This window comes from Neoarius graeffei, chromosome 18, assembly GCF_027579695.1.
Source record: "Neoarius graeffei isolate fNeoGra1 chromosome 18, fNeoGra1.pri, whole genome shotgun sequence".
Taxonomy (NCBI): Eukaryota; Metazoa; Chordata; class Actinopteri; order Siluriformes; family Ariidae; genus Neoarius; species Neoarius graeffei.
Genome location: NC_083586.1, coordinates 16,949,616 through 16,976,089, shown reverse-complemented (window position 1 = coordinate 16,976,089; position 26,474 = coordinate 16,949,616). Strand labels below are relative to the sequence as shown.

Below are 26,474 nucleotides of genomic sequence, written 5' to 3'. Positions count from 1 at the left end.
TGCAAGATATCACCAAATAACAGGAGGGAAGAACACAGTTATTCACAACAGAGTTACTCTAGACTCTATAAAAATTATTTGTCTGTAGCTTTTCCACAGAGCAGGTCTGTAACGATGTTCCTGGACAACCACTGACTAATGGGAGTGATTAGTTCAGGGACAAGGCAACCGTCCATCATACTGTGCAAAAGTCTTCAGCACTATTTTTTTTTCATACACACTGTTATAGATTTCTATTTTATGACTTCTACATTATCAAGTCAATATAAACACAATTTAGAGTTCCAAACGTTCATTTTCCAGCACAAAATTAAATGTTACAGAAAAAAAAGTCTGTATCTGAGCAGCATATTACATAACAGAGCACTTTTCAGATTAAAAAAAGAAAACATAATGAAGGCTATTGGGTTTTGGTGTAAAATTAAGAAGCGAGTGTGACAGTCAAAGTGTCCAGAAGAACTGTGGCTAGTTCTGTAAGATGCTCAGTAAAACCTACAGCTCATTTCATTATAAGACTGCACTCATTGTACCTGAGACTACTTTTTTTTAAAGCAAAGGGTCATCTCATGCCAAATATTGACCTTCTTTAATTTATTATGGCTTACTGCTTAATGTTTATAGCATGAAATGTTGAAACATTTCTTTTCATTATTTTTAAACCCATTTTTGGTCTACAGCATTTCTTTACATGTGCCTAAGACTTTTGCACAGTATTGTATATACGCATAGCCTATATAAAAGTTATTGTCATGTGACCTACAAATGATCAAGCTGAACTTGTTTGGCCACACCCCCTACACCAAGTGACTATAACAAAGGTCTGAACAAATACTTTGTATTAAGGTAAGGTGTATGTAGGATGTGTGGAATTTATGTGATAACCATGCGGACATTTGTGAAGACACACTCATCTCTCACACTCTTTCAATCAGCTCTCAGCGAACCGCAGACTCTTGAATCCACTTCTATACAAGAGCTTCACCTACCTGAAAGAACCACCACTGATTAGTCTGCTTAGGTGGCATGAGTGTTAACAGGGAGTGTGGATTATCCTGTGCTCGAAGGCTGACGCTGGACGAGTTCCAACACTCAGTGAGTAAATTACAGCTCTGCTTTTCACCAGCAGCTAATGGAGGAGAGCTGAGAGGTGAGAGGATCCTCTACAGCACATATAGCGAAACTCCGACCTCTCGTTCCCTCTGCGTCGCAAATTAAAGAGTGGATGAAATGTAATGCCGTCATTCATGCTTACTTGTGTCCTCCTTTTGTAAATCTACTCATTACAAATATACTTACATTTTGCCTTTCGTTTTTCCTCCAGAAAAAAAAAAAAAATCACACACGGTGAAAGAATTCTTCAAAGCTAGCAATACGAGATTCATAATGCAGAATTCCAAACATGTCCTTCGAATTTGATTTGAAAGCTTGAGTGCAGAAGTTTAACCAGGAACAAAAATATCGCTTGCTCACAGTGAAATACTCCACAGCTTTGGGTCAGTTTGATTTGACCTACACTGTGGAGGCAGAGCAAGCCAAAAGTCAAGTCAATAGACTGACTCACAGAAGAGGCAGTGAATTTCTCAGATTTTCAGTGTGCGTTTGGATGTTGCTAAATCTCACAGCTGAAAGTGAAGATCTCAGCTATCCATCCTCAATGCCTGAGCTCCATTCAACAGCACAGACAAGAGCAATTTAAAGATAACATCTTCACCCTTAAATTAGCCCTGTGCACCACTAACACCACACTGATGAGAAGTCACAGGAGTTTCTATTAGATTTCGATTATGTGCCGCATTGAGTTCAGATGCCACAAGCAACCTGGCTGCCACTGGGACCGTCTGTCTCTCATTCATCTTCATACATGATGTCAAAACACATGTTTTCTCTCACTCCTTTACAATCACTCACTTCTCTGACTGGTCGACCAAAACAACATCTGTATATCTGAGCAGCTGCTGAGTTTCAAGCTCTCTTGTTGGCCCAATTTCTTTTAATCATGAAGAAAACCATCACTGCTGCATGCATCACTGGTTTGATGGCTACTGATTTTTGACAAAGTAGAGAAACAACAGAGGGGAAAAAAGTGAGCTACAAAAAAGAGAAATGTAAAGAGCTGACACAAAAGGAAAACAGGAAACAGAGAGATGGCAAAAAAAGACAAAGTGAAAAGATCAGAGTAAACAGGCATCCTTTTCAAAGAGTTCAACCAGCCTAAAGGTTCTGCTTTTTACTAAAGGGAAGCAAATGTGATAAAATGCACAAATGTACGGCTCAAAGGCTTTAGTCATGGCAGGGATCAGACTTCATCCTGACTACTGCATTTCCGTCACAGTGGAAAATCGGGAATTAAAAAAAAAAAAAAAAGTGCTGCAGGACACACACACACACACACACACACTTCTTTCAGTAAGCAAGTCATTAAGTAAGCATAACAGGGCCCATTTCCCAGTGTATTCAAGGGCATAAATAAATTCTATAACCAACAGATCCTCAAAGATCCTCACCATATATATATATATATACACACACACACACACACACACATATATATATATATATATATATATATATATATATATATATATATATATATATATGGACACAGGTGTTTTACTAGGAACTACTAGAGATGAAAGTGGAGCAAAGAAAAAAACCCTGAACTTTTGAAAGTCAAACTAAGATATGGGGGGGGGGGCAATGTCCCCCGAAAATATTTTAATAACACGCAAAACCCTGCATTCTAGTGCATTTTAGTACTTATTTTCACTAAAACAAGTTATAACTTTTAAGCCTTTTTCTTTCATGTACATTAATGATTAACATTTCAAAAATATCAAATTTTATTCCCCTAGTTAATGAGTAATTTTCAGGAGTGCATTTAGAAAACGCAGTGATTTTCCTGCTACACAGTTCATTACTTTGAAAAAAAATCAGACAGTTGAAGGTAAACTCAGCAAAATCCCAAAACAGTACTGTTAAAAAGTAAAGGTCTGTTAGAGTTTCTAAAGCTTTCAGGTTTCAATGTTGGGGACATTGAGCTTCGTTTTTCAATCTTTTAGTAGAGTTGTGCGTTTGCAGAAGCTAAAGTGAACTAAAAATTTCCAATTCATATTTATGCGAGTCAGCTGGGATAGGCTCCAGCTTGCCTGCGACCCTGTAGAACAGGATAAAGCGGCTAGAGATAATGAGATGAGATGAGATTTATGCGAGTTGAAGCCAATTGTTTACATTAGTTCGTATTGTCTGTAAATTTAAACACACCAATGAATACCAAATTTCTCATGTAAATCGGGGCGTAGGGTGTGTGTGTGTGTCACACACTGACTGGCAGCCTGAGTACATTATGTAACAAAAAATAATTACCATTGCTAGTTTTAGGCAGCTTAGAAACCGGCTCTTCCATTATTGCTATGTAGTGAAAATTCATTATGTCTGATAATTATAACTATTCTTTTAAGTTCGTTTCTTAAGACACGTATTTAAAATACGTGTCTTAAGAAAAGAACTTAAAAGAATAATTCCATTATTGCTGTTTCTTCCACGTTTTCTTGATGTTGTGTTCTAGAAACGGCACTAAAACTTAGCTTCGAAACCATAAAATTATATATATATATAAAATAAATTTGAAAGAAGGAGGAAAGTTTTGCTTGCTTTAACATGACGAATTATTAACACAAGAGAAAATACTCATAATTCGCAACTAAAAAGACTGCAGCTACACTGGCAGCTTGAACATGCTTTCTAGTGCGATTGTGTTGCACTTGCGCAGAACGGTGTCAGTCCTGTGCACCTTAGCACGTGCACCTGAAGGTGCGCCTTGGGCGCGCGCGCCTAACGAGCTCCGGCACGCGCGCTGTGGAAAAAAAAACACCTGTCTTTAATAATTTAACTGTGTTTGGGCTATTTAAGGACTGCACCCATGCAAGGACTATGCGAAGTATTACGCCGCGTCTAGGAATGCGAAAAATCCAAAAAATAAATTTCTCCATTCGGAAAACCGGAGATTTTCAAGAGTTTTGTCAAATATCCAGATTTCAGGGTATTTCGTCATTAGCGGAAAAAATCCGGAGGAATTTTCATGAAAATCTAAAAATCCGGAATTCCGGGAAAATCCGGAACACTTTCATGACTAAAATACGCCTCTCGTATTTTTCATATGAGCTTCATCCAGGACATAAAGAACCAAAACCATGGCGTAAATCTCCATATGTCACTCATGAGAAAATCGATCAAATTGTTTTGATAAATTTGGGTACTTTTTGTTTGTGAATGTATCTATATAATAAAAAGAAAATCACACGTTGGCTTGAAGATATGAAGTTTATCTTCTCATGTTGAAAAACACACATTTTTCATACAAAATACATCACGGATCTGAAGGACATATTTAAATAAAATTGGTTGACTTTGAGTGGTCTAGCAGATATATTCCATTCAGCCAGCATGATACTGAACGAGTTGAAGACGAGTAGCTGAATGGAATACGTCTGATATACCACAAAAAAGCCATTATTATTATTATTATTATTATTATTATTATACATACATACATGCTCTCTTCATATCAGCATACAGTGGTGCTTGAAAGTTTGTGAACCCTTTAGAATTTTCTATATTTCTGCACAAATATGACCTAAAACATCATCAGATTTTCACACAAGTCCTAAAAGTAGATAAAGAGAACTCAGTTAAACAAATGAGACAAAAATATTATACTTGGTCATTTATTTCTTGAGGAAAATGATCCAATATTACATATCTGTGAGTGGCAAAAGTATGTGAACCTCTAGGATTAGCAGTTAATTTGAAGGTGAAATTAGAGTCAGGTGTTTTCAATCAATGGGATGACAATCAGGTGTGAGTGGGCACCCTGTTTTATTTAAAGAACAGGGATCTATCAAACTCTGATCTTCACAACACATGTTTGTGGAAGCGTATCATAGCATGAATAAAGGAGATTTCTGAGGACCTCAGAAAAAGCATTGTTGATGCTCATCAGGCTGGAAAAGGTTACAAAACCATCTCTAAAGAGTTTGGACTCCACCAATCCACAGTCAGACAGATTGTGTACAAATGGAGGAAATTCAAGACCATTGTTACCCTCCCCAGAAGTGGTCGGCCAACAAAGATCACTCCAAGAGCAAGGCGTGTCTGCAAGGTCACAAAAGACCCCAGGGTAACTTCTAAGCAACTGAAGGCCTCTCTCACATTAGCTAATGTTAATGTTCATGAGTCCACCATCAGGAGAACACTGAACAACAATGGTGTGCATGGCAGGGTTGCAAGGAGAAAGCCACTGCTCTCCAAAAAGAACATTGCTGCTCATCTGCAGTTTGCTAAAGATCACGTGGACAAGCCAGAAAGCTATTGGAAAAATGTTTTGTGACAGATGAGACCAAAATAAAACTTTTTGGTTTCAATGAGAAGCGTTCTGTTTGGAGAAAGGAAAACACTGCATTCTACCATAAGAACCTTATCCCATCTGTGAAACATGGTGGTGGTAGTATCATGGTTTTGGCCTGTTTTTGCTGCATCTGGGCCAGGACGGCTTGCCATCATTGGTGGAACAATTAATTCTGAATTATACCAGCAAATTCTAAAGGAAAATGTCAGGGCATCTGTCCATGAACTGAATCTCAAGAGAAGGTGCGTCATGCAGCAAGACAAACAACCCTTAGCACACAAGTCATTCTACCAAAGAATGGTTAAAGAAGAATAAAGTTAATGTTTTGGAATGGCCAAGTCAAAGTCCTGACCTTAATCTAATTGAAATGTTGTGGAAGGACCTGAAGCGAGCAGTTCATGTGAGGAAACCCACCAACATCCCAGAGTTGAAGCTTTTCTTTACAGAGGAATGGGCTAAAATTCCTCCAAGCTGGTGTGCAGGACTGATCAACAGTTACCAGAAACGTTTAGTTCCAATTATTGCTGCACAAGGGGGTCACACCAGATACTGAAAGCAAAGGTTCACATACTTTTGCCACTCACAGATATGTAATATTGAATCATTTTCCTTAATAAATAAATGACCAAGTATAATATTTTTTCCTCATTTGTTTAACTGGGTTCTCTTTATCTACTTCCAGGACTTGTGTGAAAATTTGATGTTTTAGGTCATATTTATGCAGAAATATAGAAAATTCTAAAGGGTTCACAAACTTTCAAGCCCCACTGTACTCAAAGGCCAACACTAACTTACCCACAACTCAGCGCTGTTAGCACAGTATGGCAGTGCAGTCACCTTCCAGCCGGTGTAGCGTTCATCAGTAGTGTTTGCGAATGTTAACCCTCTGGGTCGAGAGCTTTAGAATGAGTAGGTCATGTATTTAGATAAATATCTTTGTGAGTTTATCACACAAGCATGATAAACATATTAACAGAAACTTTATATTTTACACTTTCATACGTGCCCAATGCCAAATAATATTATATATATATTTTTAAATTACCTAAATTAAATAAAACATAAAACTTGCCACCTTAGTCACACTGGAGTCAGAGCGCTGAGTGCGCACTTACACATTCATATTAGACTATTCACATGGTAATGGAATGATAATCACTTTCACTCTTTCAGTTTCGATTGGTTTCTCTTCCACGGTGGGAACGCCCACCGTAAACAGGATAAAATCTGTCAGGCATAGTTTAGGCTATTTGGAGGTAAAACTTGGCGCACGGATTTTATGGACTTCGGATGATTCAGAACAGTGATTCAATTTCAGGACAGTAATTCAATTCATGATTCAGGACAGTGATTCAATTCAATCTTGAGAACTGTGACACTGATGATGAGCGGTGCCTCTTTTTTTTTTTACACTTTGACTCGATCCAGCCAAAGATCAACTCGAGTAAGTGTAAATATTTCTTTTATTTCTTGTGAGAATACCGGGTGATATGTGTGTGCTGTAGTGCATACACAGGAAAAATGACTGAGCTATTTTTCCAGCGTTAAAAGTATTTTCCTCAAAAATAGTTAATTTTGCTTGATTTTGAGCTTAGAGAATAAAATTTGCAGTTGGAGTGGGAGCAAAATTACAGAGTAATTGTGTAACAGAGTTGGTTGTGGCTCTGAACTGAGTAAAATAGTACAAGAGCTAATTTCAAGACACACTGAATAGAGTCAAATACCAAAATAAAGTCAAATACCAAATAAATGAAGCTGTTGTAAAAAGCAGTTTTAGAACTATGTTGGAATGTGTGAAAAAACATTACCTTACCCATTGTGACTTGACCTGATGGGATTAAGAGTTGACAATGGGAGGGGTTTTCACTCTTCTCCTGGAATGGAATGGAATTTTTTTTACCCTTCTCATTGAATACTCCTCCCACTGCCAACCCTTTATCCCAAAACAATAGGACATATGTCCAAATCAGTGGAGCAGATGAAAGTTTTTGTGCTTGATCCATTCCTAAGACTGAACAGAATCACCTCAAGTGACCAAAACAGTTTGACACAATGGGTAAGGTCATGTTTTTTTCACAAATTTCAGCACAGTTCTAAAACTGCTTTTTACAACATCTTCATTTATTTGTTTTTTTTAAGTACAATCATGACATATATACTACATGAATATTATTGTAGCTGAACTTGTGCTGAATACAAAAAAGTCACATGACTTTGAAAATACCACTTAGATTTGTTGAAATTGACAACAAAATCAGAATATGCCAAAATCATTAGTGCCAGAAAATACCCTCAGACCCCAGAGGGTTAATAAAGTGGTCAAGCCAACGCTATCAAGAGCAAGTAGCACTGTCTAACAACTGAGAAACTAAGATTTCTGTTTCAAGACTCTTCTTCCACACACACTCATCACAGTATTTTTCATTCATTGTGTATGTCATTTACTTAGTTACTTTTAAAATCAACATCGACAACTACACACAACAGAACAACCTGGCAGCCAAAATTCTCTCAAAACCTTCCACATTTAATGAAGCAAACCTGGCGGCCATATTTGTTTACAAATTGTCACAGTCCTTTGCTAGTGCGGAAGTTTTATGTTTCCGACATGTGATATCGTTATCTTGACAATGATGCGATATTGTAAACCATATTGTATGCTCATTCTCCATTGGGTAGAGTGATGTAATACACGTAGGATAAGCGATATGCCAACAATATTGCATGCTATCAAACCAAATGAATGAAACCTGCTAGAAGGGAATAGAACACGTTTTTATTCCATTGAAAGTGTCTTGTATGGATAATAAATTCCAATATTTCACTCCGATGATGTCACTCCCAGTGTTTTCCTGCTGATTAGACAGGCGTTGTCAAAGTGGCAAACCGGTTCAAAATTAAAATCCTTTTGATTAACTTGAGTAACATGATTAACATGATAGTATTGTGGTTAGCACTGTCGCCTCACAGCAAGAAGGTCCTGGGTTCGAGCCCAGTGGCCAACGGGGGCCTTTCTGTGTGGAGTTTGCATGTTCTCCCCATGTCTGCATGGGTTTCCTCTGGGTGCTCCGGTTTCCCCCACAGTCCAAAGACATGCAGGTTAGGCTAACTGGTGGCTCTAGATTGACCGTAGGCGTGAGTGTAAATGGTTGTTTGTCTCTATGTGATAGCCCTACGATGATCTGGCAATTTGTCCAGGGTGTACCCCGCCTCCCGCCCATAGTCAGCTGGGATAGGCTCCAGCTTGCGCGCGACCCTGTACAGGATAAGCAGTTACAGATAATGGATGGATTAACTCGAGTATTTTTTTGTGGATGTGTCCATATAATATCAAAAAACTGTGATACACAACCATGTAATATCCTCTATACACACACACACGTGTGTGTGTGTACGTGTAAATATAGTGGCACATGTTTTTGTTGAAAATAATAATTTCTTGATGAGGCATGTGTTTTTCTCTGAATAAATTTATTTCAATTAAAGGTTGGATTTTTCTCATTTTTTCTGTGTGAGATGAAGCAACTTCAGTAAAAGGTAAATTTTTTTCTTACCCTTTTTACTAATCTTTACAAGGGGGCTAATAATTATAGAGGGCACTGTATATATCATATATAAACTCACTGACTACAGTGTAAATGATTTGTAATTTTTACAGCATATCTGGCTGGCAGCATTCACCTGCAGAGATGGAGAGGTGAACAAGGAAATAATGAGACTGCCTGGGTTCATGTCTATTACACTGTAACCCCTCTAACAGATTTGGCACTCACTCAGGGACTCTTTGAAAATTTGCCATTGGCATTGACTTTCTTCTCCACTTCACCACACAGTGATGGTCATTAGGAATGAGAGGATTGGTGCCAGAGTGTGAGGAGAAATGCTGTGTGGATCCTGTGAGCACTTTATGAGCCTGTTGTCTTGACTAATTCACTTAAACTAGCATTATGGGCTAATGGTTAAAACCTGGTGCAATCTCTTAATGACCTGGCCGTCATTCAGAACAGCACTGTGATTCGTGTATGTGTTTGTGTTTACTCATTCTCCAAAATCTTATCTAAAAATAATTAAGACACTCACGCTGGCCTAATAACATTTACCCTGAGCCAGGGATCTGGGGTCTAATATTTCTGTCCAGACAACCAAGTTCTGTTGAGCCTTTAATTAAGAAAATAAACTAGCTCACAACTCCACAGATGAGTTTCATGGAAGGAAAAGAGATTAGAACATTTTGGTTTGGTATTCGGAGCACTCTGGAGGGAAAGAAATTCAAGTACAGCTCACACAGTGAAACAGAACAGACCTCATAAGGAGACCCACAACGCTCTCTAATTAAAATAATCCCCTTTAATTAAAGAGCATGGTCGGTGTGGCCAAAACTCCCAAATGTTTAAAAGCGGTGATGGAAATCTCACATTGTTCAGTCTGAATAATGAACTCAAGTGTAACGTTATACCCGGCCAGAATACATCAGCTTTTTCCTCTCTTAATCAGGGATGAGAGTGGGTGGTCACCAAAAAAGCAGAAAACAAGATGGCGCCCAAAGTCGGGGGTCTGGGAGGGATACCCCCCCAGGAAAATTTTGAAAAATAAGGCCTTACAAACCACTTTTCCTGCAATCTGAGCTGTAGTAGATAAAAAATCTGTTGTCTTTTTTATATATTTACATGAAAATATGTTTCAAATCAATAGGAGTATTGTTTGAATTCAAAATAAAATCACATTCTACATTCAAGGGTATGGTTATAATTTATGATCAACAAAAATGACAAACTAAATTCACATTAAATGTAAGTTTTATTAATTATCAAAATGTTCATATATTAAATAAAATTTCTTAGGGAGAAAAGGTCAGTCACCCTATGTCCTCATTAGTTGCATATGATTTCAAAGTCTTTTGAAATATTTAAGTTTTCAAAACTGTCAGCATTAATTCAGATTTACTGACCATCATATACATGTTCAATGTATTAAATCAAACGAATGCTAAGTTTATGGGATAATGTCTATGTACACTTTATACAATTATTTATAGTTCACAGTCACTTCTCATTTTCATTTAATAATTTCGACTTCTTCAGCCTTTTGGCCAAAAACAAAAGCTTGTCAGTCCTCTCTCTGTTTTTTATACCAGCATCAATTTCACGTACCTTCGCTTCGTCTCGCTTGTCAATTGTATTCGGCATTTTGAGTAAAAAAGCCGATACGAAAGAGAAACGTATTTTTGAAGCGCAGCGACGATGAACATGTGCAAGTTTCGATAAAATAGAACGATGCGGGTACTTTTGTAAGAACTGTTATGATTGGCTTTTGTTCTCTCCCACACTCTTGTAAGAACTGTTATGATTGGCTTTTGTTCTCTCCCACACTCTTGTAACAACTGTTATGATTGGCTATCATGCTTTTGCCAGCGATGTTTTGGCCAATTACATTGTAGATAACACGTATTCTACCGCGAGACTAAAGATGGCGAAAATGTAAACATGTAACATCATCGTACGCTTGAGTATCACGAAGGAACATACCCCAACCCCCCTCAATGAAAAAAACATCTCAACGGATTTGGCATAATATCGATTTTCGCTCAGAAAAAGCGGAAATCCGCCAAAAACTCTCATCCCTGCTTAATCTCATATCAACAAATGCTGAGAATTTTATTGATTGCTTTAACAGCTTATTAAACTTTTTCATCAGTAAACATCTTTGTCTGGATGTTTAACAGAGCCATAAAGCTTTTATTCCTAAACTTTCATCTCTGTATGTAGAATGCATTTACATAAAAATTATGTATTTATATGCACACATACACACACATAGTACCAGTCTAAAGTTTGGCCACGCCTTCGAATTCAATGGTTTTTCTTTATTTTTCAATTAAAAGTCACTTCATGTCTTAAAGTAATGATGGATGTCGTTTCTCTTTCCTTAGTTGAGCAGTTCTTGACATACTATGGATTATGACAGTTGTAGTGTTGAATAGGGCTATTTACTTAGCGTATTTTTATTATTTACTATTTACTGTTTGACCTCAAACACATTAAGAAGGCAAGAAACTCGTCCACTAATTACCTTTTGATGAGGCATACCTGTTAATTGAAAAGCATTCCAGGTGACTACCACATGAAGCTGGTTAAAATAATGCCTATAGGAGATCTTGCATGTGACGTCACAGCCGATCCAGATTGTGACAGACGCCATCGTGTCGGTCAAACGCCATATTCCGCCTTCTACTTCTGGTTCTACTTCTGCTTTTACTTCTACCTTTTCTTCGGGAAAACCCTACTATATACAATTCTACTACAACGGCTGTGGCTACAAGCTCTCCCTACCTGTGCACGGTTTTTATGTTTTTTGTGTGTATTTTTGCGTGTTGTTCGTCTGTACCAGACTTCAATATCCACTACAACCATATGGACTTACTGGACATTGGTTTCCAGCAGAAAATGATGGTTTGTAGCGATTTCCATCGCATGCACAACATTCCGGACGAGAAAAAAAAAAATTCCGGACGAGATTGCGAGACCAGCGGGGTCTCCGTGGATTGTTATCGGAAGCAAAGCGAAGGAGGCGGCGCCGGGAGCAAAAGCGAGGCTACAGGCAGAGCCGGCCTGTTGACTAAGCTCAGAAAACAGCCACGCAAATCTCCACTGCCAAGCCTCTACCTCTCCAACGCCAGATCCATGTAAACAACACGGACGATTTGGAATTACCTTATTCTATTCTATAATCGGCTGGTCAGTGCTATACTCAATACTTAAGTGACTTACCCATCCAGTGAGGATCATTTTCTTGTTTACAAGATGCCACATCTGAGTCGCTGACAAATCCTGAATTTCTGTAAAGATAACTGTCCAGAGATTTATAAGCACGCAGTGCTTCACCACTGAACAGCGAGGGAAAGTTGATGAGGTAATCATACACGTCCGGGTATTCCGCTGGCAGTTCAAAATCCGGTCGTGAAAACTCCGTCCGGAAAGCCATAAGGGTCACAAATCTGTAGATCGTTTATTTTAGACATATATCTAGTTATCTGTTCATTAGAAAAATGAGCCGTGTAGTCCGTCGGTTGAAATTGATCCATTCTGTACACGAGTGCAGCAGTATTCAGCGGTGTTTTTGACCGACACGATGGCGGTTGTGTACTTTCCGGTCACGTGACTGCAAGATCTCTATGGACCCTTTTCACGTGACGTCACGACAAACGCGGCCGCCATTTTGGACCTGTACTACCAGTAGTTTACCACAGCCAGCATTGAGGAACGGCAGCAAAGAAAGTGTTTATTTTCAGCAAGACTTCCATCATGCCACTATATTGTTGTGCACCTGGATGTAGTAACCATCAACAAACAAGGCAAGGTTTATCATTTTATCGGATCCTGACGGAGAAGATGGATAGCGGCCATAAACAGGAAAGATTGGCAGCCCTCGGCATACCAGCGCTTGTGTAGTGACCACTTTGTTGGAGGTAAGACGAATAAAATTAGCCAGAAAAGGCATTACATTGCTGTTAACATTCTGTAGCGGCGAGTGTGTAACCAAATAGGCTAAAATAACCCATTGTAACCTCTTTGTTCTTCTGTAGTAGCTATTAGCTAACGACATTAGCTAGCGTGGTGTTCCTTTGCTGTTGGTAGACTGTAGGACAGATCAGAGGCAGTGTCCTACAAACAGCGCTTAATTTGAGGGGGAGCAAGCCAGAGCGCGCTCCGGAACCTCGGGCGTTGGCTCTGGCAGCTATTTACACTGGATCCGGTGATCCGACACCTCTTTTGACTATGTAACAAAAAAAAAAAAACAAATAATTAAATAAAAAAATGCAAGTTTATTTAGTGTTAATGTCTGATTTTGATATCTGTCTTGTTGGTGATTTCTCTCATGAAACGACATCCACAAAATATCTGCAGATGAACTTAATTTGCAGTGTTATTACAAAACATGCCCAGAAGCGCAGCGCTGCGCCCCCCTCCCCCCTCTCCTTTTCCCCGCACCGGAGCCGCTCATCCTCTGCGCTCCGGACCTCCCACTTTACAAATTAAGCACTGCCTACAAATAAGTGTTCAAAATAAGAGGAACATGTATTTGTCTCTTAAATCCAGGCCGTTCCCTGTAATCTGTAACAACGGTTGGAGAAAGTAATGGCAAATAGTGAGTGCACAAACCAGAGAAGGGAAACTGTACACAGCGCCAGGGCAGTGTGATGGTATGTCTACTTTTAGATTGTGTTAGCTTATCAATGAACACACTCGTCACTCGACAAGTTTCACGTCTTTACAACGGATACTTAAATGTGTCATCTCATCTCATTATCTCTAGCCGCTTTATCCTTCTACAGGGTCGCAGGCAAGCTGGAGCCTATCCCAGCTGACTACGGGCGAAAGGCGGGGTACACCCTGGACAAGTCGCCAGGTCATCACAGGGCTGACACATAGACACAGACAACCATTCACACTCACATTCACACCTACGCTCAATTTAGAGTCACCAGTTAACCTAACCTGCATGTCTTTGGACTGTGGGGGAAACCGGAGCACCCGGAGGAAACCCACGCGGACACGGGGAGAACATGCAAACTCCACACAGAAAGGCCCTCGCCGGCCATGGGGCTCGAACCCAGGACCTTCTTGCTGTGAGGCGACAGCGCTAACCACTACACCACCGTGCCGCCCTACTTAAATGTGTGTTAGGTATTATTGTTGCAGTCTAAGCAGTCATTGTAGCAGCTAGATGAGCGAGAACCGAAAGGGTCTGTGCCATAAACCGTTATTTCTGTACGGCGTTGCTAATGTGTCGTTACTGTTGTTATTTCTCCCTCTGCTCGCCCTGTAAATGCCCTACGTCACTGGATAGCAAAGGTGTTTTCTGCATCTCACTCCTTTTTCTTGTATGTTCTCCGTTTGTCGTCTTCCTCGCATTCAAACCAATTCGAGCCGAAGTCTGCTACATGTCCAAAATGGTGGTCGTGTTTACGAAGGTCACGTGACTGAAAAGGGTCTATAGTGTGCAAAGCATCATCAAGGTAAACACTGGCTACTTTGAAGAATCTAAAATATCAAACATTTTTATGTTTTTCAAACTTTTGTTTACCACATAATTATATAATGTTCCATATGTTATTTCATAGTGTCGATGTTTTCAGTCCTGTACAATGTAGAAAATACAAAAGACAGAAAAACCTATGAATGAGTAGCGTAGGGGCGTACAAACTTTTGACTGGTACTGTGTGTATAGCAACTTTACTGTATATACACACACACTATATATCAACAATGGAATTACCTATGATGGAATGGCTTCTCAATGTATATGACTTTAAATTTAAAAAAAAGCTCAACTTTATATAGTTCAAATGGCACCAATAATTTACATAATCTAGAGTAAAATAAATTTCCTGCTCCTCAGGTTTACCGTTCTGTCATATTTACATCTCTTATCTAACAAATGACAACTAAACCAATTTGCACTGAGGAGGTGAATTCTATCAAGAGGAAAATGTAGGCTAAGTTAACAATAGAGCATTTAAAACGCTGGAATACTGGAATGCATAGTATGCAAAGTTAAACACCTCGGCAGCTCTTCAAACGGTTTCCTAATAGGACACAATGGCAGGAGCTGGTCATTCTTTATCACTTTCAAGCCCAAGCTCCTTTTCTCAATCAATACCAGGTCATCCAATTAAGCACAGAATCTCTTCCCTTACCTTGATCCCTGGTGCCGCTGTCTCACACCACAAAACATACCATCATCCGATCTACATGTATAACCCGACCCGTTTAAGACCGTTGTGGACGCAAGACTGCATGTTAAACTCAGGTGCAAGAATCAGAGTCTGTGCTCATTCCATCATTGGAATATAAATATAGGAAAGTCCTGTAGCCATTAGACTAATAAATTCACACCATTCGGTACCATGATTCAGGGTCAGCGGGTCCATGAAAGCTAAACCAGTCTCCACCATGATAATAGGATTTTTTCCCCTCCTTTCTCATTGTTTTTCTTTACATATTTATTTATTTTTTACCCTGCTTGTCGGGCGGCACGGTGGTATAGTGGTTAGCGCTGTCGCCTCACAGCAAGAAGGTCCGGGTTCGAGCCCTGTGGCCGGCGAGGGCCTTTCTGTGCGGAGTTTGCATGTTCTCCCCGTGTCCGCGTGGGTTTCCTCCGGGTGCTCCGGTTTCCCCCACAGTCCAAAGACATGCAGGTTAGGTTAACTGGTGACTCTAAATTGAGCGTAGGTGTGAATGTGAGTGTGAATGGTTGTCTGTGTCTATGTGTCAGCCCTGTGATGACCTGGCGACTTGTCCAGGGTGTACCCCGCCTTTCGCCCGTAGTCAGCTGGGATAGGCTCCAGCTTGCCTGCGACCCTGTAGAACAGGATAAAGCAGCTAGAGATGATGAGCTGAGACCCTGCTTGTCTGTGCAGGCTGCCTCATCTTTTTCTTATAGTCTATCTATGTACTTATAGGACATGGGAGGGATAGGAGAGGGTGGCGGGAGGAGGTGAGATGGGGTGGGTGGGTGGGTTGTTGGAGGGGTTATCAGATATGTTTAATGTCCATGCTTAAATTCATGAAAAATAAAAAAATATTTTAAAAAAGATAATAGGATGGAAAACAATTATTTTCAAAGTGGTGGTGATCAAGGTGGTGTTTGGTAAGGAATAAAAAACTTTGTGCCATGCTGTTAGAGGAAAATAATCAGTGTGATGAAGCAGAGTTACTGTTTCCACCTTGAAGTTGATTATTTTCCAAGAACATCAAATTTTATTTAACTTATACCACTTTATCCGTTTATATTTACATTTAATCTTGTAGATAAAGGCTTATAACTGTCCAATTACAAGCACTCTACTCCAAAAACACTGAATTATTTGTTAATAAAACACATGCTGCAGGTTTAAATGTTAACACAGGCTACAAGTGACCAAAGAATTACATACGGAGAGCTGTTCTCTCTGAGGGAGACAATAACTATCTAACAGCCACAATATGGACCAAAAAAAAAAATCCCTCCACTTTCAAGTAGAAGACCAATAGTAATGTAGAAACATAAAACACACACAAAAAAAAAAACTGGAGAAACTAACAAGTCCTCATAGTCAATCCATTCAGCCATTTTCTGTTTTAAACCAACAGTTTGTCTTCATAAAGGTGGGAAAAGCAAACTTCTCACTCTCTCTCTCTCTCAATCCCCATTTGTGTGAGTGAAAGATCCTTTCTCAGAAGTTTCTAATGTCGGGGTTTGTTGGTGTTTAAAAGATGGAGTTGCTAAAAGGATCCAAGTAAAACGTCTAAACTTGGACTGTTTTCTACTCCACCGAAAGCACCATACTTCATTTAAGCTGGACTAAAGAGAGATTCTTATTTAAAGAAGCTAAGAAAGGGTTGCGTTGATAGAAGAGAGACATTTCAACCTGTCAGACAGTGTGTGTGCGCGAGTGAGTGAGACAGAGAAGGACAATGAGAAAGAGGACAGGCCAGAGTATGGGTCATTTATCAAACCTGTCTGCTCTCGAGCTGATGAATGAAACCTCACAGCAGGTTGTCCAGTTTGATTAGATGGAGAGGATTTCTGCTGTCACGGACAGCACAGGGTGAAACACACCGACACACATAGCATGAAACACACACACACACCAACAGGTAGAAGGACATCACATACTGATTGAGTGTTAGAACAGATAACTGGGGAGTTGACTATCTCTAATCTGCAAACACGGCTTAATCATCTGTTTGGAAAATTACACTGTTCAGCAACAGTATGACTAAAACAATCAAGTCCAATCAGGCTGTTACAATGAACTGAAGTGACTCATTGCTGCAAAGCATCAACATAATCAATAACTGTAAAAATAATAATACAAATCAAGCTTCCCATAATCTCTATAGCTCCATTAATCTCTCCAGTAGAACTTCCAGCACTTCCTCTCCATATCCCTGGATGAAATTGTGCAATCCAGCCTGAGGATCTGTTGTCCTAATTATCTAACTGAGCCAGACAGCAGCAGATGGTCGATGAAAGATGGTAATTATGTTTCCCGAACATCTCCATTGGAATCGGCCTTGCAGGTTGACGGGAGCATGATGCTTTTTGATCCAGCTATAATATACAAGAGAACAGTGAGTAAACTTACTCAATCTCAAAATTCAATCGTATACAACCTGTTCTCATCACAAGCCCTCTATCATCCTCCTGCATCCTTTAACAATCTCTCTCTCTCTCTCCTTCTGATTCTCCATTACTATTTACAGCCTCGTCCAGTGATTATGACCTCAGAGCAGGACAAGGAGAAACACAGTCGGAGGAGTTGACGCAGGTTCCTATGATAGATGTACAAACAGCAAAACGAGCAGAACAAGGGATGAGTAAAAGCCAAAGAAAGATTAAAAGGCATGTATTTCCTAAGACAAGTTTATGACAAAATGCATGGAGGAGGAAAAGATTGGAGGAAAGAGCATATGTAGTGGAAAGAGAATGAAAAATGATTGCGGGATTGTTCCAGGAGGTGTGAGTTTGTGTGTTCACCACTGTGTGTTGTGAAAACCTTTTTTTCCCCCACATACAGCCAGGCTGAGGTCACACACCATCACCTCCACCTTTTTCCCGGAGCTTCATGTTCCTTCAAATTTAAGGAAACAACAGCAATGAGGTTTCTGTTGCTCCTTCAAGGCACTGAAACACACACACACACAGATGATGATGATGATGATATGACCACATGACCACATCGGTGGATGATTAAACAAGTATTCGCTCAAACATATCATGTTACAGCAGACACCAGTATCAAACAGTGTGAGCAAAGGTGAAAGGTATTATTTTGGAGAAATAAAACGGACTCCATGGAAGATAACTGTGCTTTATGAAGCCATTCCACATCCTACAGACCTACATGTGCAAAGAGCAGTGCTATGTAGCGAATTAAAGAGAGTCAGTGGGCAGCACAGTGGTGTAGTGGTTAGCACAGTCACCTCACAGCAAGAAGGTTCTGGGTTCGAGCCCAGTGGCCAACTGGGATCTTTCTGTGTGGAGTTTGCATGTTCTCCCTGTGTGTGTGATCCAGGTGCTCCACATGCTTTCATCTAAACCGGGGAACAGGGGTGCTGCGCCCTCTTACTCTCGGCGCGCGCCCCCTTACCGAAATGCCGATTGAACCCCAAGTCACACTTAGGCCATGCAGTATATGCTACTTCACAACATGTAATCTTTCTCAAAACGATCTTTTCTCTGTGAAAACATCCCAGCAACACCACGTGACAATGTGTCTGATCATCAAATATGTTATAATTATTCCAAAAATATTCCAATCATATTAGATACACCGTCAGACAGTGCAAAAATGATCCGAATTGGCGTTTTCCAGACCGAGGCGCCCTTTGTTTAGTTGTTAACTTGTCGCGGCTGCTCTCGCGAGATTTGACATAGGTTACATACAAGGTCAGCTGACTTGTAGAGTGAGATTTCTCGAGACTGAATGACTTTTCACCCACTGTTGCGGGAGCTCTTGACAGAAGAAGTTCGTGAGTTGTTTTTGTTGACACTTGGGCATTTAAAGATGTCATCCCGCGGCATGAAACGGAAGAAAGCCAAAGACTGTCCGGGGCAGAAGAAGATGACTTCTTTTTGCTGTCACAAAGCGGATAAAGATGTTTCCGATGGCGAGACCTCGACAATCGAGGGATCGGTCCGTGCCGCTGATTGAAGCTCATTGAAGCCGTAGCGCTCATTGAAGGACACGCCAACAGAGCGCTGTGACAGCAGCGTCGCAGAATCCGTGACGAACGAAGACCAGATGTCTTGCTCTGATGAAGGCACCAAGTGTTCAGTGGAAAAGCAAAATGAGAAAAAGTTCCAGGAAAAGTTTGTTTTTTTTTTTAAAGCGCGCTTACATTTTTTGCATGGTTTCAAACTTTATGTGATTTGGGTTGGATTCCAACTTTACAATGCTTACTTGTTAAGTTTCCTTTTAAAGAAAATAATTTTGCTCTGGAATTATTATTATTATTATTATTTTCATGTTGAACAACTAACTCTACCTTATTCTAGTATAAGAAAACAACAGATTTCTCTGGTGAATGTTTAATACTTTGTAAGCTTGATTCACTTGAATTTGAATTATAAATTTCAATTTGAATCATGAGGAATTAGTATTATGTGTAACTTGAATTTGACTTATGAGGTATTAGAATTTGAATTAAGTGTTGTTTGTGACAAAGTTTAATTTTCTTTTTCAATGTTGACAAATAGGGGCGACACGGTGGTGTAGTGGTTAGCGCTGTCGCCTCACAGCAAGAAGGTCCTGGGTTCGAGCCCCGGGGCCGGCGAGGGCCTTTCTGTGCGGAGTTTGCATGTTCTCCCCGTGTCCACGTGGGTTTCCTCCGGGTGCTCCGGTTTCCCCCACAGTCCAAAGACATGCAGGTTAGGTTAACTGGTGACTCTAAATTGACCGTAGGTGTGAATGGTTGTCTGTGTCTATGTGTCAGCCCTGTGATGACCTGGCGACTTGTCCAGGGTGTACCCCACCTTTCGCCCATAGTCAGCTGGGATAGGCTCCAGCTTGCCTGCGACCCTGTAGAAGGATAAAGCAGCTAGAGATAATGAGATGAGAATGTTGACAAATAAACAATTTGTTACAATTTCCCTCTCAGATAGCCTCAGAATGTCCCATTGTAGCCTCAATTTTTCAAAGGCTTTGCACAGCGGAAGGGGGGGAACCCCCCCCCCCCTCCGCACCAACTCCCCGCTTGGTCGCTTCGCTCCCTCACCATGGTGAGCACCCTCATGCTAAATTTTTCTAGAAAACCCCCTGCTCCAGTTTCCTCCTACAGCCTAAAGACATGAGGATTTGGTCAACTCCCTCCTCTAAATTGCCCATGCGAGTGTGATGGTTGCTCATCTCTGTGTTAGTCCTGTGATAGATTGTCGACTTTCCAGGGTGAACCCCGCCTCTCACCCGTAGTCAGCTGGGATTGGCTCCAGCTCACCCACAACCCTGCCGGATAAGCGCTATAGAGAACTAATGGATGGCCTCAGAGTTGATGTGGTTACATTTGACCTGGTGTTAAACCTCTTGACTTCACATGCTATTATGCATTACAATAATGTTTTATCCAAACAGCTTCCAGGGGCATTTTCAACTCTGCACTACATATAGCGAATCTTAATGACTTCTGCACCCTATCTAGTGCACTACAGTATCCAAGTGGCACTCAGCTCCCGGTGGTGTGCACTGGGACAGGGATTAAAAAAAAAAAAAGTCACTGGAGCAGGTGTTCAGATATGAAGTATGGCGTGGAAGTTCAGGTTCAAAGGCCATGTTTATTAATACAGGAGCTTATTATACACAGCATGGCTGCATTTGATGTAACTTGGGCTTTACTGGTTTGTTTGTTTCTTTTTTTTTCTTCAGTAACTGTTTTCTTTGTTTAGATTTTTGGAAATAAAACCGACAAAGTTAATTAGTTCTTCACCCTAGAGAGGTCTAGAGCAGATCAGATATTAAGCTCTCTGGCTAGAGAAAGACCGCATTCACTAATACAGGCTTGTTTTGAACACAGCACAGTGCACTTAACCCAGTGAGATTAGTGTTAATTGGACTTCAGTCATTTGTTTGCTCTCCTTTAAATTGTTTAAATTATTTATTTGTTTATTTTTTGGGAAACTAGGCCCTGTTAATGTCATTAGAAAGCATGAGTGGTCAGAATATCTGCGAGAGTGTACGTCAGTGAGGTTAAAAACACAGTCCCTTATCAACACTAATTTCTGCATCACACTGTCTTTCCTTTACAACTCATCAATATTTGGAGTGTTGTCATTTTGAGAAATGTGTAAAGACAAACATCTTCATTTGAATCCCACCGATAGTCGAATAAAGTGACAGCACAAGTGAGGATTCAGTGGCTAAAAATATGACAACATACTTCATTACTTTCTCATAATTATTCGCGTCATCTAACACAGTGAGAGAAAGAGATGAGAGATTTAAAAAGAGCAAGACAGAGTGAGAGAGAGAGAGATTTAAAAAAGAGCAAGACAGCGTGAGAGAGAGATTTAAAAAGAGCAAGACAAAGTGAGAGAGAGAGATTTAAAAAGAGCAAGACAAAGTGAGAGAGAGAGCGGGAGAGAGATGAGAGATTTAAAAAGAGCAAGACAGAGTGAGAGAGAGAGAAAGAGAGAGATTTATAAAGAGCAAGACAGTGAGAAAGAGAGAGAGATGAGAGGTTTAAAAAGAGTGAGACAGAGACGCGAAACAGAGTGAGACAGACTATATATATATATATATATATATATATATATATATATATATATATATATATATAGAGAGAGAGAGAGAGAGAGAGAGAGAGAGAGAGAGACTCCATTTCAGAACAAACGGCAGCCCCTTGTCTCGGTCTACACAACTCCCCTCATTCATTTGGTCCTGAACTTCAGCAAACAATCACACACATCCACACACTGCACTGCACTTCAAGATCAGAACAATAACCTCAGAGCAAACAGACTCAAACGCTTCAAAACCTTCAGTCAGGGAGGCAGTGGATCAGGAGACTATCTTGGGAACACTTTTCAAGAGGCAGGACAACACCCTGGATCCAATTCATAACAACACACACACACCTGTTAGGTAAAACATGCTGAGGTGTAGCCAATCCACCTACTAGCATGTTTTTGGGAGGTGGGGGGACACAGGAGAACCTGGACACAAGACTCCACACACAACAAACCCTGGAGCTGTGAGGTGGAAATACTCCGCGCTGCACCACCATGCCACCCTCAAACAAACAATGACAAGCGAAAAGCAGAACTCCTGGAGTCACTGGAGAAGTGAAACAAGAGCACACAGTAACAAGGCTGTGCTGTTTGGACCTAAAGTGACCTAAAGTGACAGTCGGCTACACTGTACACACCCAGAGCACAGGCACACTGCCACGGCAGCACTGTGGGGACAGAGCTGCACTTCTGAATAGAAAGAAACACTGAACCTTCTTTCAGAAGCGTTCGTCCTCAGTTCTACACTCACCCTGTTATAAGCTTGGAAAGAGAACTGATTTCAGAGAGAGTCAGAGAAAGAGATCTAAAATTCACTCAGAGCTGATTTATTTTTTTCCTTCAGCTGCTGATGATTTTCATCCCGACTTACACATCTTGGCATGAGTGTATACAGAAGAAGGGTCGAAAAAAAAATTATACCAAAACTGTTGGGGTTTTTTTACCCTTTGTGCACGTGACAGAAGTACACTACACCACTAATCCAACTTATATAGTCCAATGGTATTCTTTCTCTGTAGTGCACCACAACATCTTTTACACCCTGGTTGTGTCACAACGTCATTACGTCACTGCCACGAGCATTCATTCATCTGCACACACATGACATATCCATCACACATTTTCACACGCATACACACTTTGTGTGGCTTCTGTCTCTACTACAGCACAGTCCCAACACTTTTCCAGGACCAAATAAAACGCACTCGAAGACACCACGCACTAACTTATATACTGTACAAGCAAAGACATATGTGCGTTTTATTAACGCGCATGCGCAACTGAATAAGGATAACGGAGACGAACCAAAACTGTCCATTACGCACGAGATACCCGTCACTCACCCACACACAGGACTAAAGCATGGCTATAAGTGAATATATGGAGATTTAATATAAATATTAAAGTGAATTCCCATTTTTTTTTATTTCAAAGTTGGAGCTGTTAGGTATAAAGCTTTTATTATTATTATTATTATTATTATTATTTTACCTGCCTGCGCGCGACTCGTCCGGATGACAGCAACCGCCAGCACAAAACACTGAACAAGCCGAGGCGCCTGCATTTTTTTCGCTCCTGTCTCCATAAATTCACATGCTGAGAAGGATTCCGCGGTGTGACTCTGTCCTGGGAGTAAATAAGAGTTTATTTCTCTTCCTCATGTCCTAACTCAGTGCCCGCGTTTCTCACACTGTTAGCCGCGCTGCTAAAACTGCACTCACACAACTTTACCTCAGAGCACCACGGTAAAGAACCGCCTCCTAATCTACATAAACACGCCCACTATTCTATATGATTGGCTGGCGAGAAGGAGGTTGGTCTCGAAAGGAGTGTTATTGAAATAAACGCACCTGCTCCAGAGAGAGAGAGAGAGAGAGAGAGACGACTGATAATGCTATAATGTGTAATAATGTATTTATAATTACAACATTATATTATAGGCCTAGCTTTTGACAACTTGGCAGGATCTCATCTCATCTCATTATCTCTAGTCAAGTCAAGTCAACTTTATTGTTAAATATGCTATACATGCTCGACATACAGCACAGATGAAATATCAGTCCTCTCTGACCCGCGGTGCAAACAGGCAATGCAATAAATAAAAATAGAATAATTGAAAAAAACAAACAACAATATAAACAGTATAAACACTCTAGATAGGAACTAGACATAGACTAAACACTCAGACAATATAAACAGTGTAAACACTAGATAAGAGCTACACACAGACTAAACACTCAGACAGACAATATAAACAGTATAAACTAGGGATGGGAATCTTCATAATCAAAGCGATACGATACGCATCTCGATACACTGCCAACGATTCGATACATTCAAGATTAATGAAATTGCCAGTGCTAAGATGCGATACGATTCTCCCGCATGCTGCGATATGGTGCGATACAGTACGATTTAATTCTAATACAATGCGGTCCAGTGCGATACGATGCGATTCGATACGATGCAATGCAGAAGAAAAGTGCACCATGGAATACAGAGTAGTTCAAGTTATGGCACTTGAAGCATTAAAGCTGTGCCTTTTATTTTGAAACACAGGAAGTACAACATAAAGTGCTTACAGGTCTCTCTGGAACGGCAGAGTTTACATATGGCCGTTGTCTTGTCCAGCTCTCCCCCTCGCTTGTAGAACCCGAAATCTTTCCATACGTTAGACTTGAAACCCACCACCGAATGAACAATGTCTGTTTTGTCTTCCTCCATGTTAACCGCTATCTGGCTGACTTTCCGCCTCTATCCTATTCGAAAGCTAGGTTGGACCCACCTATTCGCGCGAGACTTGAGCCGAGACTTGAGTAGGAGAGAGATAGAGAGATGAAACCCAGAAATACCAGACCCTTTTCTAAACTGTTATGTTATAATTTATTCATTATATGTATTAAATTAAGATATTAATCGGTTTATATCGATGCAGACAGTTTAGATACGATGCATCTCGAGTTTATGTGCGGTTTTTTCCGATGCGATGTTTGCAAATCGATGCAACTGCATCTTAACAGGTCGTATCGATTTTCCGATGTGCATCGGTGAATCTTCCCAAGCCTAGTATAAACACTCTAGATATGAACTAGACGTAGACTAAACACTTATATATACATACATATATATACACACACACACACACATAAATTGGTTCAAATAACCAAACAGTCAAGGGCACTTGAGGTATAGCAGGTAAACATGAAACATGAAATAAGCAGTATAAAAAAACTAGCAGCTGTTAAGATGAGGTAGTGCAGAATAGTGAAAATGAACGAGGTAAAGTGAGATGTGTGGTGCCTGAGTTCAGTGTGTTAATGAACGATGAGATGTATGTATGTATGTGTTGGGGGGGGAACTGTGAGGATGACATGTCAGATGCTGAAGCCGCTTTATCCTGTTCTACAGGGTCGCAGGCAAGCTGGAGCCTATCCCAGCTGACTACGAGCGAAAGGCGGGGTACACCCTGGACAAGTCGCCAGGTCATCACAGGGCTGACACACAGAAACAGACAACCATTCACACTCACATTCACACCTACGGTCAATTTAGAGTCACCAGTTAACCTAACCTGCATGTCTTTGGACTGTGGAGGAAACCAGAGCACCCGGAGGAACCCATGCGGACACGGGGAGAACATGCAAACTCCACACAGAAAGGCCCTCGCCGGCCACGGGGCTCGAACCCGGACCTTCTTGCTGTGAGGCGACAGCGCTAACCACTACACCACCGTGCCGCCCACTTGGCAGGATGCATATGTTAATGAACAAACCAGGGGAGTAGCTGTGGGGGGGGGGGGGGTCCTGGGGTGCCTGTGACCCCCCCCCCTTGTCAGACCATACATTATACATTTTTTCAATAGCCACATAAGAATATTAGAAAAGCGCCCACTGTAACTTTTCTAACATTTTTTTTTGAAACTAGATTGTCACCTCAGCCTCATTAGGGTTTCTATAACCTTGACTTCAGGTGGCATGGTGGTGTAGTGGTTGGCGCGGTCGCCTCACGGCAAGAGGGTTCTGGGTTCGAGGCCGGCAAGGGCCTTTCTGTGCGGAGTTTGCATGTTCTCCGCGTGTCTGCGTGGGTTTCCTCCGGGTGCTCCGGTTTCCCCCACAGTCCAAAGACATGCAGTTAGGTTAACATGGGACGGCCTTGGGCTGAGGTGCCCTTGAGTGAGGTACCTAACTCTCAACTGCTCCCCGGGCACTGTTAGCATGGCTGCCCATTGCTCTGGGTTGTGTGTGTGCTCATTGCTCATGTGTGTGTTCACTGCTTCAGATGGGTTAAATGCAGAGAGGAAATTTCACAAGTTTGTGATAAATAAAGTTGTGCTTTCTTTCTTTTTCTTTCTTCCCTGTGGTTTGGGCGCGAAAACCCAGTTTGTCAGAGTGTGTGCGGAAGAGGCAGATGTAACTGCAGATATGTTAAATAATACACAGTGTGATATGAGCATAAAGTGCGTGAAATGCACACAACAGGCAAACAGCAGGCAAAGTCGTAATCGAGGAAACAGGCAGGAGGTCAATCGAGGCGTGGACAGAATAGCAGAGGCTTTACAAGATCAAGGGACGAGAAACAGGAGTCAAAAAACCAGGAGGTCAACAAGAACAGGGACAGGAAACAAGGTTCTCTAAGGCACAACTAGACGCGGCGTAATACTTCGTATCGTACTTGCATGGGCGCAGTCCTTAAATAGCCCAAACATAGTTCATTGATTAAAGACAGGTGTTCTTTGTTCACGACACGTGTGCCAGAGCTTGTTAGGCGCGCGCTCAGGCGCGCCTTCAGGTGTACGAGCCAAGAA

The 26,474-nt window shown here is 40.9% G+C and overlaps 1 protein-coding gene across 1 annotated transcript in view; it reads right to left on the bottom strand.

Moving 5' to 3' along the window:
- LOC132865959 (receptor tyrosine-protein kinase erbB-4-like) overlaps positions 1–23,368 on the bottom strand; it is a 115,686-nt gene extending 92,318 nt beyond the window's left edge. Inside the window, exon 1 of the mRNA XM_060898466.1 lies at positions 23,162–23,368. Within this exon, the coding sequence (XP_060754449.1) occupies positions 23,162–23,255 (94 nt within the window). The 5' untranslated portion in view covers positions 23,256–23,368. The remainder of the gene's footprint in view (positions 1–23,161) is intronic.
- Between the last annotated feature and the right edge of the window lie 3,106 nt (positions 23,369–26,474).